Here is a 17,463-nt window from a genome sequence, read left to right on the forward strand (position 1 = left end):
TTGCATACAACCCCGATATCACCACCGCTAAGATGCAGAAGTTCGTTGTAGCCGTTGTGCTGGTAGCGACCCTGGTCCTGGCGGAAGCTGCCAGGCTCCCAAGGGCTGATGATAAGTACACAGACAAGTACGACAGCGTGGATGTGGATGAAGTCATCGCCAGTGACCGCCTAGTCGATAACTACGTGAAGTGCCTCCTGGAAAAGGGCAAGTGCACCCCGGAAGCGGCTGAGCTTAAAGGTAATTATTATTCATTTCTTTGAAATTTTATTCAGTCTTAGAAGTGACGATTAACTTTCTTAACAATTTGGATTCTCACGTAAGTCATCTCTCACATGCTCCCTAAGGGACAGAAATTCTATCCTCGGAAGATCCTGTGTCCTTTATAGTAAGTTAAGAGATCTTCTGCCCTTAGCAGTACATGTGATCGATTAGCAGGCAACTTGAATAATTTCGAGGGAAAAATTGGATCGGTGTGTGGTAGAGTTCCTGGGTAGCTCAGGTGGTAGAGCGTAGGTACGTTAAACTAAAGGTCCCGGGTTCGATGCCTGGCCCCGGAACAATCTTTCCCTCGAAATTATTCAAATGAACTTTACAGAGAGTTATACCTGAAAGCTTGATTTACATAATACATGTCACTGTTCGTTAACAGAAAACCACAATTTAAGTCACACAGAGTTAGTGTGCACTCAATGTTGGTTGCTTGACGGTTGTCAGCCCACTTTGAGGTCTGTGGATATAGAGGGAAAAATTGGATCGGTATCTGGTAGAGTTCCCGGGTAGCTCAGTTGGTAGAGCGTTGGTATGTTAAACCAAAGGTCCTAGGTTCGATGCCTGGCCCCGGAACAATTTTTCCCTCGAAATTATTCAAATCAGCTTTACAGGGACTTATACCTGAAATCTTGATTTGCATAATACACGTCACTGTTCGTTAACAGAAAACCACAATTTAAGTCACACAGAGTTAGTGTGCACTCAACGTTGGTTGCTTGACGGTTGTCAGCCCACTTTGAGGTCTGCGGATATAGAGGGAAAAATTGGATCGGTGTCTGGTAGAGTTCCCGGGTAGCTCAGGTGGTAGAGCGTTGGTACGTTAAACCAAAGCTGCCGGGTTCGATGCCTGGCCCCGGAACAATTTTTCCCTCGAAATTATTCGAATCAACTTTACAGGGAGTTATACCTGAAAGCTTGATTTGCAGCAGGTAACTTGTCCCGTAGATATAAACGTAATTATGAAGAAGAGGTCCATTAACATCCATAACAGAGTAAATCTTTAAGTAGATAGATAAATGGATTTTTAAGTAGATTATTTTACGACGCTTTATCAACATCTTAGGCTATTTAGCTTCTGAATGGGATGAAGATGATAATGCCGGTGAAATGAGTCCGGGGTCCAGCACCGATAGATACCCAGCATTTGCTCATATTGGGTTGAGGGGAAACTTCGGTAAAAACCTCAGCCAGGTAAATTGTCTCGACAAGGAATCGAATCTGGGCCACCTGGTTTCGCGGTCAGACGCGCTAACCGTTACTCCACAGGTGTGGACTGAAATTATATTCATGGCAACGTGCATCAATGCCGGTTTTTGTACCCAAGGGTTAAAGTTACACCTAACCCATCGTTCGGACTTAAAGAGGAGATTGATCGCAGTAATCCCGAACCGGGCATGTTTGAGCTGTTAAAGGAGAAAACCAATGATTGGTAGGGTTAGTAAAACAATTACTCACAGCTGATTATTTCGAAAGCGATTATTATTGTACTTGGAGAGATGATGGAGAGCGTAAAGCTTCTTCAGTGGAAAGCGAGAATTCTTACTATACTGTTTTCGCTGTAAGAAAAATCCTAATGCAAACACAAGCACGTGGCTGTCATGCCCGTGATTGGCTCCCAGTCGAAACACTTACACGACGCAGGAAAATGTAGTCCGTATTTGGAAACCATAATCTTGTATTATTTGAAAATAAAAAATTGAATTCTAGTTGTTAAATACAACGAAACATATAACTTCACTCATATGTAAAACGATATGTAAAAGAAAAGCTACTTTTATATTTTGTTATGTACTATGAACGCAGATCAATACAAACAGTAACACCGAGGTAGTCTGTTCTTGTAACAACCTGGCGTCACTTGAGCTTGCAGTTATTCCCATAAGCACGAGAAAAACAAATAGTCTTAAATGTATATAATAAATTATGCGAGTTTTAATTACAGTAGTTATAAAGTAAATGTTTCCTAAGCAAACGAATGCATAGTAGTGAGGTTGGGCCTACTTGACGAGTAACGGGAAATGTTTAACATGAAACAGAATGTACAACAGTAGGCGGGAACACGTACTGAGAATCTACGGCGCCAAACAGCGGCCAATGAAGCCTCACTTCAGTCACGTGCTATTGTTTATATTAGGATTTTTCTTACAGCGAAAAGATTATAGAAATTGGGCGACAGAAAATTATTTCAGAAGAGATTTCGTTCATCAGGATCTACCCTACTTCAACCAGGTCCTTCACCTCCTCAACTTCCTTCTTTAACACTTCTCTGTTTGGTAGTTCTTCGTCCCTGATTCCTCATTGTTTCAGTTCTTGGACTTCCTTCATCCAGGAGATTTGAGTCTTTCTTTTCTCCTGGAAGGTGTGGAGTAGGGTGGAGTGAATTTATACATGAAATCGTTTTTTATCTGTTTTCTAAATGCAGTAGTTGCAAAAATCTGTCTTTTCCCTTAACTTAAGAATGTGAAAAATATAGAGTTCTTATATTTAATTTTTTAGGTTTCTTAAAATTATAATTTTTTTTTGCCTTTTTGTGTATTTGTTCTAGCCTTATGTTACACACAGTGAAAGATTGGTCTTACGTTAGTTCATATTGTCTATGTAGGCCTATGTTTGCTGCAGAGACTCAGAGGCATTATGGGCCCCAGGTTTGGGGGTATTTCAGTTATTTAGATACGGTTTAGAGAATGTTTAAATATGTGAGATGTTTCACTGTTAGAATATTCAAATTACAAACACAGAATCTGTAAAACAATATGGTTCGCCCAGTTGATCTATCTTTGAAATCAATTAAGTCCCTCCAAGAGGTCAGTAATTCCATTCGCTCAGTATTAGTTCAGTCAATAAATCAGTGACTTCAGTCAGTCAGTAGAATAAATTTAGTCTAATCTGTTGGTCAGGTTTTTCCTCAAAAAATTGAAGTCATCATCATCTCCATTTCTTTCTTCCATCTCTGGCTTGCTCCGATGTAGAATCGGCCTGCGGTCACCACCGAACTTGAATTTCCATGGTATGTGGTCATTAGCTGCTGGTGGTAGTGCTGTGTACAGTGGGATCTCCCTTGAGCTCGTGGGATAGATGTTGAGGGACCTCGGGGATGCTTACGTGGAAAGGCATAAAGGGATTCTATAAGCTGTAGGGGAGTTCGGGAGCGAACCTAGGGAAATTTGTTGTATGGGGGGCTTTAGGGCATACATATCATTCCATTCTGGGTAGTAAAATGAGCCCACCTTAGCGATCTACAGGGTGTATCTAAATTGGTGTCAAATATTTCGCGGATGTGTTCGTAACACAAAAACATTACAAAAGGTTCATATGAACATTAGTCTCAAAATAATTTATTTCAGAGTTACAAGACAAAATTTAATGTTACAAAAATTGCTCGAAGTGGCTTCCTCCTGCTTCGATGTGTCCCCTAAACCTGCGTTACATGCTCTGGCGTGCTCTGTTGAAAATTCCTGGAGTGTTTCGTATTTCGTGAAATCCAGTTTGGACACGCTCTCAGAATATCAACATTAAGTACAGGAGTCGCATAAACCAGGGACTTTAATGCCCCCAGACGAAGAAATCCATTGGAATCAAATCGGGCGATCGAGCAGGCCATGCAATGAATCCCCTTCGACCAATACATCTTTGGGGAAATCGATCATTAAAAAATTACGAACTATCAGGCTGAAATGAGCTGGAGCATCATAGTGTTAAAACACATTCGCTGGATGACGTCTAGAAGCACATCATCAATTAAATTATGCAAATCATTTCGTTCTGTTCACTCACAGAATACATTTTCTTCTGATTTCTTTGCTCTACAAAATACAAACAAACAAAAAACCCCCAAACAATCAGCGGTCAATGAAGGGACAAATCCTTTAATAACTCCCTAACGAATGGTTTTCAGACCCATGTGCTTATTAACTTTTTTAATTGTTTTGATGTTAGGAACACGTCCCCGAAATATTTGACACCAATTTAGATACACCCTGTATATGTGAGGACAGTCTCAGCCCATGTCCTTTCTCTCAAGAGAGACTAATAGATAGATAATCAGTCATTCTTACTAAACGGACAGCACTTCGATATCCGACCTACAGTACAGTGAAATAAACGACTACAAATCTAGTTTTCTTTGAGTAGTCAGCTTTGTCGTGTTACTTTCACTGACAATGCCTTGTGTTTATCATATTTTAATAGCACAACCCATGAATAAACTCTAAAATTGAGAATTAGGAATAAAATTGTAACTATGAAACTTAATGTTTACTTTCAGAACATTTGTCCGACGCCCTGCAACACGAGTGCTCGAAATGTACTGAGAAGCAGAGGGCAGGCGCGGAGAAGGTTATCAAGCACTTGTACAAGAACAAGCCGGACACGTGGAAGCAGCTGTCAGCCAAGTACGATCCTGAGAACGTGTACGTCACCAAGTACCACGACGAGCTGACGAGACTCGTCTCCAAGTAATCTACATGGATCTGCCAACGCACAAACATCTGTTCAAGATTTATCCAAAGAAAAATCAGTTCATTGACAAGACTTGATGTGAATAAGTTTAATATATATTTGTAACGCTTACTATGAATAAAGTTGTTAATTTTTTATTTAAGTTTTTGTCTTTTGAATATACCGATTACCCCTCTGGAACTTCCTTGATTTCAACTGTCTCTAAAATAAAAAGGGAAAAATGATGCCATTCTTGTTACTTTTATTATTAAGTACAACTCAATTTCACAAAAACAGTTGGGAATAGCCATTGCCCTTTTATCCAATAAGCAGGGCCTTTTTTGTTTTTTGATTCGTTTTTTGTGTTAACGATAAACGCGAAAAATGATATTTAGTTGTGGTTAAGTTGTGTACAGTCTTAGAAAAAGTTTTGTTGCACACATACTTTATAAATCCCAGAAAGAGGCAGTGCACTTGTTCAGACATACAACGAAACAAAACTAATTTCATCAACTAGTCGTTCTCTTGTGAACCAGGTTGCTCGTCCTCTGATCATGCGCACTGCCTTCTTTCTGAGACTTGTACAGTGTCTGTGCGAGAAAACTTTTTTCTAAGACTGTACAAGTTAGTGTTTGATATAATTCATGTATGACAATATTTTTCACGCGAATTTTCGCGAATTTTAAGTTTTCTTTGGAAAGTCTTTATTTGTGCTATAACACGAATAATAGTGTTGTTTTTAATTGTCTTTATTTTAACAGCAAATTATATCTAGTTTTTCGTGGAAGTACCTGGTTCGTAGGCCTACTTAACCTTTTTTGACTTCCTCTTATTTATATAGGGTGAAGTGTAATAATAATAATAATAATAATAATAATAATAATAATAATAATAATAGTTTTATTTTCCCTGGCAGAGTTAAGGCCATGAGGCCTTCTCTTCCACTCAACCAGGATCAAATCACATACAAAAAAATACATACCGGTATACAAATATTAACTTAAAAATAATAATAAACATAATTAAGTAAAAAAGAGAGATTGATTACGTATACACAATCAGTATTAACTTTAAAATAACAATAATAAAAAATATATATAATAAAAAAGAGATTGAATACATAATCACAAACAGGAAAATACATCTAGTATACAGTATTAACTAAAAAAAAAAGAATTAATATATATGAATATAATCTCACAACTAAAGGAATAGTACAATTAGTATGATCAGCACAGCACGTGTTACATTGAGACAATGACAATTACCTAGATATAAGTGTTAAAGTGTAAGTATTGTCATTAATTTCAGGGGGTTATTCTTTGAGATATTTCAAACAAAAAAAAAAATTAATACAATTTTTTTTTTTCGTTTTTGCTTCCTTTTCGAGATAAAAATTGTTTCATATGAAATATTTCATAGTGTGTTTTGGGAAAGCCATTGATTTAATTCTCAATATACTCAGTCAGTTTAAGAAAGCAGTGTATTATGATAATAAATGATTGAAAGAATTTTAGTTTTCTACTTTAAATATGCATAAATTTGATCCTTTGGAGAACGAAAAGTTACATTTGTTCAGTCATTTATTCTCATAATACTATCCTCTCTTAAATTGACTGAGCATATTGGGAATTGAATCAATGGCTTTCCAAAACACGCTATGAAATATTTCATATGAAGCAATTTTTATCTTGAAAAGGAAGTAAAAAGGAGCAAAATGGTATGTAACTTTTTGTTTGAAATATCTCAAAGAATAACCCCCTGAAATTAGGTAATGATGTTACTTACAGTTCATCCTGCCTATTTATGCTCCTGCCTCCCTGTCTGTCCGTTCGTCTGTCTGATCTATGTTATCTATCTAATCCATAGACGTCCAATAGTATCTCGTACGAGGTAACCCCTGGCTTAAGCAACCCTCAGCGCATATTCTTTAAGGTCGTTTTTCCTATTTTATATGGGAAGTTATTGACCTTAGCAGAGCATGCTTGACGTGCAATATCTCCTGGTTCTATAGGCGTTTGGACACCCATGATCTAATCTATATTTATATTAATCTATATAATCTGTTTTCTTATGCATCTCTCTACCCATCAGTCTACCTTTTTTCTTTCTCCACGAATTATCGAGGACTTTACTCATCGTTCATTCCTTGACTTTGATACGTGACTAATTAATTATGCGTCAGTGATAAAATTACAGCCGTATGGAAGAACATTCATACCGTCTACTGTCGACGAGGATTTGAAATGATCTTCAATCAATTTTTTTTTCTTTTTATGTGAGAAATTAAATAATACTAGAAAAAAGTGCAGCTTTAGACTCCTGTTTCAAAGAAAAATTTACATGCAGTAAAAGAAATCCGAAGTGGAAAAATAAAAAACGAGGGCCGAACTAAGAATTGAGTACCTTCATGTAGAAATGATGAAATACTAAAGAGCACTAATTTGTAATCAACATTCCGAGAGAATTGATAGTAACCGTCTACTGAAAGAGAAATGAAACTATAATCTTTTCACTGTAAGAAAAATCCTAATGTAAACAATAGCACGTGATTGAAGTGAGGCTTCATTGGCTGCTGTTTGGCGCCATAGATTCTCAGTACGTGTTCCCTCCTACTGCTGTACATTCTGTTTCATGTTAAACATTTCCCGTTACTCGTCAAGTAGGCCTAACCTCACTACTATGCATTCGTTTGCTGAGGAAACATTTACTTTATAATTACTACAATTAAAATATTTTCAAATCTTATGTCTTCACAATGGACAGTTGAGGATACAGAAGCCATACTTCGGTACTACGTGCTTACGTCAGCATCTACGAGCTCAAGTGACGCCAGCTTGTTACAAGAACAGACTACCTCGGTATTACTGTTGGTATTCATCCGCGTTCATAGTACATAACAAAATATAAAAGTAGGTTTTCTTTTACTCAGCGTTTTACACATGAGTGAAGTTAAATGTTTCATCGTATTTAACAACTACAATTCAATTTTTTATTTCCAAATAACACAAGATTATGGTTTCCAAATACGAACTATATTTTCCTGCGTCATGTAAGTGTATCGACTGGGAGCCAATCACGGGTATGACAGTAACGTGCTTATGTTTAGATTAGGATTTTTCTTACAGCGAAAATAGTATAGCAGCCAGTAGAATAAAGGAATTTACAAACATAGAGGAAAGTAATTCTGAGTCTTTAAAACAAACCATAGGATCTGTAATAAGTTATGTTGGATCATTGTATTAAAATAATAATCCTGTTGACATACATTAATTTTTGTTCATTTGTTTTCTAATTCTAATTAAGTCAGCATTTCTGTGAAATTCATTAATAAATGGAACCATACCAGTCTTTTATATCTTAAAATAATTAAACACTTTTTTCCGTATTCAGTTATACACCAGTATAACGACATGTGTGATGTAAGGTTTAATATTATAAATATAAGTCAATGTATGATGCAGATGTGGGAACAAAATCAGGATAATAAGTTTTTTTTTTCTTAGGTTGAGGAATATTTTTGAGACGACGTGAAAGGACTTTGATTAAGGAAAAAAACAAGACAACAGTGTACAAAAAGACGAGAATGTTTAATAATTCAATGTCTTTATTTAATCAACAGCAACAGCACTAGTTCTTAAAATGCATGGTAAAACACAAGTTTTTGATTTTATATACTTACTTACAAATGGCTTTTAAGGAACTTCTGAATAGTTCATTCTCTATTTGTAACATTATTTTACCCTTAAACCCAAAGAAAAAGGTATTTTATAAACAAATTCAAATTAGTGTAACTCTGAAAATATTGAGATTAGGACAAATGTTTATATGACATTTCTTGCTCAGAATTTATTCGGAAATAAGCTCTGTAATCGGACATTGGACACAATATGTTTATGCGAAATTTTTAATCAGAATAGTTCATAATAGGCCTATCACCCGCTAAAATATTTAATTTTTCTCTTGAACCACAGTATGTACTGTACTCGTACATAGTTTTCTTCTTCTTCTTCTTCTTCTTCTTTTGTTATGAAAGTAACAAGATTACATTTTCAGATGTACACACTTTGACACGAAAAATTGGTCGCTGTTCAGAGATTAAGTCCCACTTGGGGATAACACGGGAATCATCATGAACACGTGTTTACACACACGGGTGCGTTTTACATTAGAGAGATTTGAAGCCCGGTCTTCGTAACGAGAAGAAAGAGATCTACCGCTAAGCCATAAAAACTTCTAGGGAATATGTCGCTAAATGACATACAAACCCGTTGGTCCTATGATTTGATTTGATTTTTTTTTTTTTTTTTTTTTTTTTTTTTTGACTGTGAATAGCGCGTTAATCCAAACGACACTCAGATAAATTCAATCTACAGGAGAGCGACAATTTTCCGTGTCAAGGGGTGTACTATAGTCAGTACCACGAATTTGGCATAGCGTAATGACCCGTTACAGTAGAAGGACATCGCTGATGAACCTGAAACAGAAAACGAACATCGTTAGTTCGATAAACATCTTTAATTTTACAGTAAGAAATCAAAGGTGGTGGTGGTGGTGGTGGTGGTGGTGGTGGTGGTGGTGGTGCAATTTCTGTAAGGAGGTTTCGGGCTACGGGTGAAAGGTACGTCAGCTCTAAGGAAGTAGGTTTTTTGTTTCATTCCATGGGTCACTATTTCGTTGAAGGACTCTAGAGAAATTTTGAAGAGAAAAGCCAAAATACGGACTTAACATTAAATTTTGGGGGTTGGGCGAAGGGCTAACAACCCTTCACCATAAAAAACAGCTTGTTACAAATCCTTCAAATAAGATGGGAAATGCCTGTTATTATTCGGTTGAGAAGCTTTTATCAACCAGTCTGCTGTCGAAAAATCTGAAAGTTAGAATTTATAAAACAGTTATATTACCGGTTGTTCTGTATGGTTGTGAAACTTGGACTCTCAGAGAGGAACAGAGACTACGGGTGTTTGAGAATAAGATTCTTAGGAAAATATTTGGGGCTAAGCGGGATGAAGTTACAGGAGAATGGAGAAAGTTACATAACATAGAACTGCACGCATTGTATTCTTCACCTGGCATAATTAGGAACATTAAATCCAGACGTTTGAGATGGTCAGGGCATGTAGCACGTATGGGCGAATCCAGAAATGCATATAGATTGTTAGTTGGGAGGCCCGAGGGAAAAAGACCTTTGGGGAGGCCGAGACGTAGTTGGGAAGATAATATTAAAATGGATTTGGGGGAGGTGGGATATGATGGTAGAGAATGGATTATGAATCTGGGAGGTAGAGTGCCGTAGAGAAACATCTGAAGCAAGACTTTGAAGCAAGCCGTAACATAGAAAATTGTGAGCAATGCAGTTGTAACTAGTTAGGTTAAGCGAGCCGTTAGGCTGAATAAATGAATGCTAAAATATGCTAGATGTTTAACCATAGGTCTTCTAGAAACATCAAAGATTTTCTTACATTGTCTTCCGACAGACAGTAGCATTAGTAGCATATAAGGCGGACGCTTCCAGGAACAAGTAACAGAATCCCTGGATGTTACGTCTGTTGCACAAGTGTTCTGTTTGATCCCCGGCCAGACCGAAATGGAATTTGTTGTGGTTTTTTCTTGTGTTACTCACGTTTCCCTCTATCATTCCATCAACACTCTCCACCTCCCTTCATTTCATATCCTCCTGTGTCCTGAGGCATTTTTTACTTTATTTTTAAAGTTCAATATAATGTTACACTTCAAAAGTAGTCATTGAAATGAGGAGAAATGCTTAAATAAATTCTGCAGGTTACAGTTAGGGCACAAATGGAGGTATATTATGTTATACTTCAGATCTCTGCACATACATCTTATATCATAACCATGTATGAAGTATAGTACACTATACTATACTCTCAGGACAAAGAGGAAAAGCAGTAGTAAAAATAGGCGGGGGTGAAGTAGAACGAGTTTCCGATACTGATATAGAATGGACTTAGAATTCCGGGTCCCTGGGGATTATCCGACTACTCGTCCGCGAAACGGGATCTGCCAGGATGGGGGTAGAGGCAGGATGGCGCATCTGTCTGCATCGGGTTCACAAATGCCAACCAGGCCACTGTTGGATTTGGACAATTATCGCATGTTATTCAACATCTACTTGGAGGATTTAGTGAAGAACTATTTTGAGAACATGGGAGAGGTGATAGTAGGAGGAAGAAGAATAAAATGCATAAGATTTGTTGATGATATGGCGTTGTTAGCAGAAGAGGAGATGATACTAAGGGATATGCTTGCTTACTTACTTATGTCTTTTAAGGAACCCGGAGGTTCATTACCGCCCTCAAATAAGCCCGCCATCCGTCCCTATTCTGTGCAAGATTAATCTAGTCTCTACCATCATATCCCACCTCCCTCAAATCCATTTCAATATTATCCTCCTACCTACGTCTCGGCTTCCCCGAAGGTCTTTTTTCCTCCGGCATCCTATCTAACATTTTAGATGCATTTCTAGATTCGCCTATACGTGCTACAAGCCCTGCCCATCTCAAACGTCTGGATTTAATGTTCCTAATTATGTCAGGTGAAGAATACAATGCGTGCAGTCTGCGTTGTGTAACTTTCTCCATTCTCCTGTAACTTCATCCCTCTTAGCCCCAAATATTTTCCTAAGAACCTTATTCTCAAACACCCTTAATTTCTGTTCCTCTCTCAAAGTAAGTCTTATTGTATGGTTTCGTAACAAACTGTTTTTTACGGTGATGGGATCTTAGCTCTTCCCTCAACCCCCAAGCTGGAGGACCACCCCTATCGGCTGTCCACGACTGCTTATTCAATATATTCGCAGCTACCCTCCATATCTGGAGGGATATGCTACTGGAGCTAAATGACAGCTGTGAGCAGTATGAGGTGAAGATAAATTAATGCAAACAAGACGAAAAACATGGTTATAGAAAGAAAAATAAAGAAAGTAAATGTGCGAATTCTAAACGAGGTAGTATAGGAAGTGGACAGCTTCACATACTTGGGGTGTACTATAAGCAGTAACATGAGCTGCTGCCAGGAAGTCAAAAGGAGGATAGCAATGGCAACGGAATCTTTTAAAAGGAAAAGGAACATCTTCTGCGGACCTTTGGAGAAGGAACTAAGGAAGAAACTAGTGAAGTTCTTTGTGTGGAGTGTGGCATTATATGGGGCAGAAACATGGACATTACGACGAAGTGAAAAGAAGCTAATATAAACATTTGAAATGTGGATATGGAGAAGAATGGAACGTGTGAAGTGGACAGACAGAATAAGAAATGATGCTGTGTTGGAAAGAGTGGGTGAAGAAAGAATGATTCTGAAAGCGATCAGAGAGAGGAAAAGGAATTATCTGGGTCACTGGCTGAGAATAAACTGCCTTCTGAAGGATTCACTGGAAGGAATGGTGAACGGGAGAAGAGTTCGGGGTAGAAGAAGATATCAGATGATAGACAACATTAAGATATTATATGAATCATATGCGGAGACAAAGAGAAAGGCAGAAAATAGAAAAGAGTGGAGAATGCTGGGTTTGCAACGAAGGACTTGTCCTTGGACAGAAAAATATGAATGAATGAATAGGGGCAAAGCGTACCTGAATGTACGAACCCATCCTGGGTCCAGATCTAAAAAGTCAAGCCAAGGATCACTGGAATTTACTCTTACGCCTGTCTTCAGGAATGGCAGGTGCAGTAGTTAGTACGTGTTTAACCTCTTTGAAGGAAAATTACAGGCGAACATGAGTATAAAAACGATACCTGATTACAGAAATAGGAACTTTCCACTGTTCGCTCAACGTGCATGCAGTTAGAGTAGACTGAAGTGGGTGTTAATTACAAACCCTCACTGCTAGGAAGCTAGGAGGCTGGACACACAGATCTTCGTAACAAAGTCGACCTTGGGACTCTTCCAACAGTTCTACTGGCATCTCTTTGCACAAAGCAATCCCGTTTCAATACGAGGCTTGTCATCCTGAACAGTTTAGTCTCGAGGTTAAGGTTGCCGGCAGATTTATCTCAATGCCTCGCACACACCTTGATGGTTCTGTGTTTGGTCACTGGAACAGTTTTTCTCTTACCCACGCTTGTCATGTGTAACAAGACAAGAGGTCAAATTCCCTGCAGAAAGGAGAAATAACTAAGGAAGCGTAAAACATACCTTGTGAATTAGATATTACATTTGAGTGTTTTCTGTGACTGTACGTAGAGAAGATGGGAATACCCCAGAAACCTACCACCTACATTATCTTCGTCTATCACAAATTCCAGTAGACCCGACGTCATTGTCTTATCATAGAACCAAACATGAAGAAAACTCTATTTTTTTACTTGGTTATTTAACGACGCTGTATCAACTACTGGCTTATTTAGCGTTTAATGGAATTGATGATAGCGAGATGATATTTGCCGAGATGAGGCCGAGGTAGCCAGGTAAAGAGCCCAAGCGGGAATCGAACCCACGCCCGAGCGAAACTCTCGACGCGCTACCGCCTGAGCTACACCGATGAGACTATTGTTATGCAACTCAATTAAGGAAATAATATAATTAAATATGGCGAAAAATCACTGGGTTAAAAAAAAAATTTTAAAAGTATACTTTGATAGGCCGTGTGAAATAGTAATATGCGTTACAAGCGCGATATGTTGACGTTTTCATGTTCGAGGAAAAGATTGAAAAAGCGAAACGTAGTTGAGCTTTTTTAATTTCCGAGAATTGAAAGAAAACATACCGCTCGTGTATCGTACATTATTTTGTGCGAAGATCGTTTATTACATACCTGAAACAGGAATTTCTAATTAGTTGCAATGAAATCTCCATCTTGGTTTCTGTTCAATGACGGCAACTTTCGAATATCAAAATATCTATCTTCAACATTGTTGCTATAAAATGTTTTCTGTGTTTACTATACTCCAGCAGGCCGTGATATACGTCTGTCTTTTTTTTTCCCCCAGTCTATAAATGCGAACTTAAAACAAACGGTAAGGTTATGTAATGATTTATTTTTCATTTTAATATTTTAACAATATCATTTATATAACATATTGCAGTAATAACATCGGCATCTGGAATCTTGTTGATTTTTTCACGGCTTCCTTAATGTTACTTGTATCTGGAATGCAATAACTTTTGTGGAGTAGTAGACTTTACTTAATTTTTGCAAATATTTAAAAACAATAACTAACAGTGCAATTTAGGTGAAATTGCAGTGGTAAGTTTCCAATTTTTTAATTATTACTATGTTAAACGTCTCTAAAAATAATATGTTAAAAGCCTAAAGCAGTAAAATGAATGTGGCGCTTAAGCGGTAAGAAGAGGGAAATTGTTATGTGTGTTACATTGGGAATACTGAATGTGGTATTTCACACTTACCGCGTATTGGTTTTGTGCGGAAAGCAAGCAAATACGCACGATCTCGCACAAAATATATTACATACAATTTAATGTGAATTTATGGTTTTGTTGGCTACTGTGACGGCATTTTTAAATCTCTGGTGCACAAGGTTTTTGATTTACACTAAACTCTGATTGCAATTAGTCGTAAATTGAATTTATTTAAAAAATAGTCTCTAAAACACTCATTTGTGAAAAAATACATTACATAAAATTTAATACTCATATATAGCCATTTGTATCCCTGCTTCGTAGAAGTCTGCCGCCTGGGATCGGAACCAGTGTGTGACAGCTGTTTGCACCTCTCTGTTGATCCCACGGTATGACAAATGTCTCAATTCTGGTGGGTATATATTGAAAAATGGTTCAACAATTGCTGTATCTTTTCCAATAAATCTTTCCATGAAATTGTGTTTTCTTCCTGTAAACGGCCCTAGCGAAACTAAGTTTCTGGACGCCTTATTATTATTATTATTATTATTATTATTATTATTATTATTATTATTATTATTATTATTATTATTATTATTATATGGCAGGTCGTTCACTGCAAACCCAGCATTCTGCTATCTTTTCTACTTTCTGCTTTCCTCTTTGTTTCCTCATATGATCCATACATCTTAATGTCGTCTATCATCTGATGTCTTCTTCTGTCCCGAATTTTTCTCCCGTTCACCATTCCTTCCAGTGCATCCTTCAGTAGGCAGTTTCTTCTCAGCGAATGACCCAACCAATTCCATTTTCTTTTCCTGATCAGTTTCAGCATCATTCTTTCTTCTTCTTCTTCTTCTTCTTCTTCTTCTTCTTCTTCAGATTCCATTCAGTTGTAAACCCTTTTCTCTGCGATAGTTTTGTAAAAAATATATATTATATTGTTTTTCCTTCCTTTCTCCTTTTTTGTTCTCTTGATCACCAGATGAATTTATTATTATACCCTTTTTATTGTGAATTTTATTTAATTTTCGTATTTCTTTTCTTTTTTATTATTATTTTATTACATTCCATTTTGTAATATTCTACCTTACGTTTTCCATATTAACCATTGGTACTAAATGAGTTGCTTTTACTGTATTCTAATGTATTTTACTTTCTTTTTTTCTATTATGGTATTATTTTTATGTTGTTAGTGTCGATTTTATTATGCTATTATTATTATTATTATTATTATTATTATTATTATTTTTGTAATATGTTAGTATTTTGTTCTTTAAATTTTTGTTAAATTTTCACTGCTTGTATACTTTGTGACCTGGTAGAGTGTAAGAGAAGGCCCTATGGCCTTAACTCTGACAGTATAAATAAAGAATTATTATTATTATTATTATGATTATTATTATTATTATTATTATTATTATTATTATTATTATTATTATTATTATTATATGGCAGGCCGTTCACAGAAAACCCAGCATTCTACTATCTTTCCTATTTTCTGCTTTCCTCTTTGTCTCCGCATATGAACCATATATCTTAGTGTCGTCTATCACCTGATATTTTCTTCTGCCTCGAACTCTTCTCCCGTTCACCATTACTTCCAGTGCATCCTTCAGTAGGCAGTTTCTTCTCAACCATTGGCCCAACCAGTTCCTTTTTCTCTCCCTGATCAGTTTCAGCATCATTCGTTCTTCTTTTTATTATTATTATTATTATTATTTTTATTATTATTATTATTATTATTATTATTATTATTATTATTAGTAGTAGTAGTATTACTATGCTATTATTATTATTATTTTTATTATTATTATTATTAGTAGTAGTATTACTATGCTATTATTTTTATTATTATTATTATTATTATTATTATTATTAGTAGTAGTAGTATTACTATGCTATTATTATTATTATTATTATTATTAGTAGTAGTATTACTATGCTATTATTTTATTATTATTATTATTATTATTATTATTATTATTATTATTAGTAGTAGTAGTAGTAGTAGTAGTAGTATTACTATGCTATTATTATTATTATTATTATTATTTTTATTATTATTATTAGTAGTAGTAGTATTACTATGCTATTATTTTTATTATTATTATTATTATTATTATTATTATTATTATTATTATTATTATTATTATTATTATTATTAGTATTACTATGCTATTATTATTATTATTATTATTATTATCATTATCATTATTTTACCAAATTCCGATTATAACTATGAGATGAAATGCAATTATTTCAATTGCGGTAGTTTGTTCACCAGACGTCAGGATCTTGATTATTTATTTTTTTGTAACGTCATTAAGGGTGATATTGATTGTGAATCTTTCATAAGCAATATCAGTCTTCGTATTCCTGCTAATGGTTTAAGATTTCATAAATTGTTTTATAATAAGAATCCTAAATCTCTCTCTCCGGTCTGCAGATGCATTAAATATGCTAATTTGCATGGATTCAACTTGGATCCATTTAATGTGTAGTATATCTTTGAGTTTTTAACTCACTGATCTAATTTTATAATTATTTGTCCATTTTATTTCTTGCATTTGGTCAATTGATTAATGTAGACTATTCCATTATTTCAATTATCTCATTGTACTAATTTATAATTTTATAATTATTATTTGATCAATGATTGATGTAGACTATTATATTGTTTGCATTTCATCTCACTGCCATTTTCTATCATTCATTCTCATCATCATTTGTTGTTTTGTTCTGTTTTGTATCGTGCTAAACTGTAATTGGCCTTGTGCTGTTGTTTTGCACGTTAATATTCTAAATAAATAAATAAATAAATAAATAAATAAATAAATAAATAAATAAATAAATAAATAAAAATCATCATCACCATCATATTCTCTATTTGTGCACCGAAACAAAAATAAAACATTCACACCATCACAACTGAGGTTTCATAGTCGAGACTGGGTTATTCTATAGATATCCTACAAGCAAAACTCAGCTCGGACTCCTCGCGGCGCTCATGCTATAGGCCTACCCCTCTTCCTCCCCTGCAGTAGGCGTGAAAGAATGCTGGGAACGGGAGTATACGTCATCTGCGCGAGACAGTCACGCCCGCTGGTTTCTGCGCACTGAGTTTTCCTTGTTGGATGCATATAGTATATGCAGGTGTATCCCTAATATAGTGAAAATGAATAATTGGTTTTGTTTTGTTTTTGTGCTACCCTGTAGTTCCAGATATATCCAAAATGTGGGAGTTACACATCGGCTTCATCACCAGGAAAATCAAGGAACGAAAAATCTCTGTGTTGGGTTCGTTACCAATAGCTATTCTCCAGGTCTGGTAACTGACCCAGAAGGTAGGTTTCTCTACTCTTTATTTTCCTGGCGATGCATTCGGTACATAACCCCAAACGTTGGATATCTCTAAATCTGTAGCGTGGTGCA

The 17,463-nt window shown here is 36.0% G+C and overlaps 1 protein-coding gene and 1 long non-coding RNA gene across 2 annotated transcripts in view; one reads left to right on the top strand and one right to left on the bottom strand.

Moving 5' to 3' along the window:
- LOC138702288 (uncharacterized) overlaps positions 1 to 17,463 on the top strand; it is a 43,885-nt gene continuing 26,422 nt past the window's right edge. The window contains exons 1-2 of the mRNA XM_069829871.1: positions 1 to 240; positions 4,538 to 4,728. Of these exons, the coding sequence (XP_069685972.1) occupies positions 33 to 240; positions 4,538 to 4,728 (399 nt within the window). The 5' untranslated portion in view covers positions 1 to 32. The remainder of the gene's footprint in view (positions 241 to 4,537; positions 4,729 to 17,463) is intronic.
- On the bottom strand, positions 8,282 to 15,790 carry LOC138702078 (uncharacterized). The gene is made up of 2 exons (XR_011332785.1): positions 12,302 to 15,790; positions 8,282 to 9,187 (listed from the first exon to the last, which is right to left on the bottom strand). It is a non-coding gene; the product is annotated as an uncharacterized lncRNA (long non-coding RNA).

The sequence above is a fragment of the Periplaneta americana genome, chromosome 6 (assembly GCF_040183065.1).
Source record: "Periplaneta americana isolate PAMFEO1 chromosome 6, P.americana_PAMFEO1_priV1, whole genome shotgun sequence".
Taxonomy (NCBI): domain Eukaryota; kingdom Metazoa; phylum Arthropoda; class Insecta; order Blattodea; family Blattidae; genus Periplaneta; species Periplaneta americana.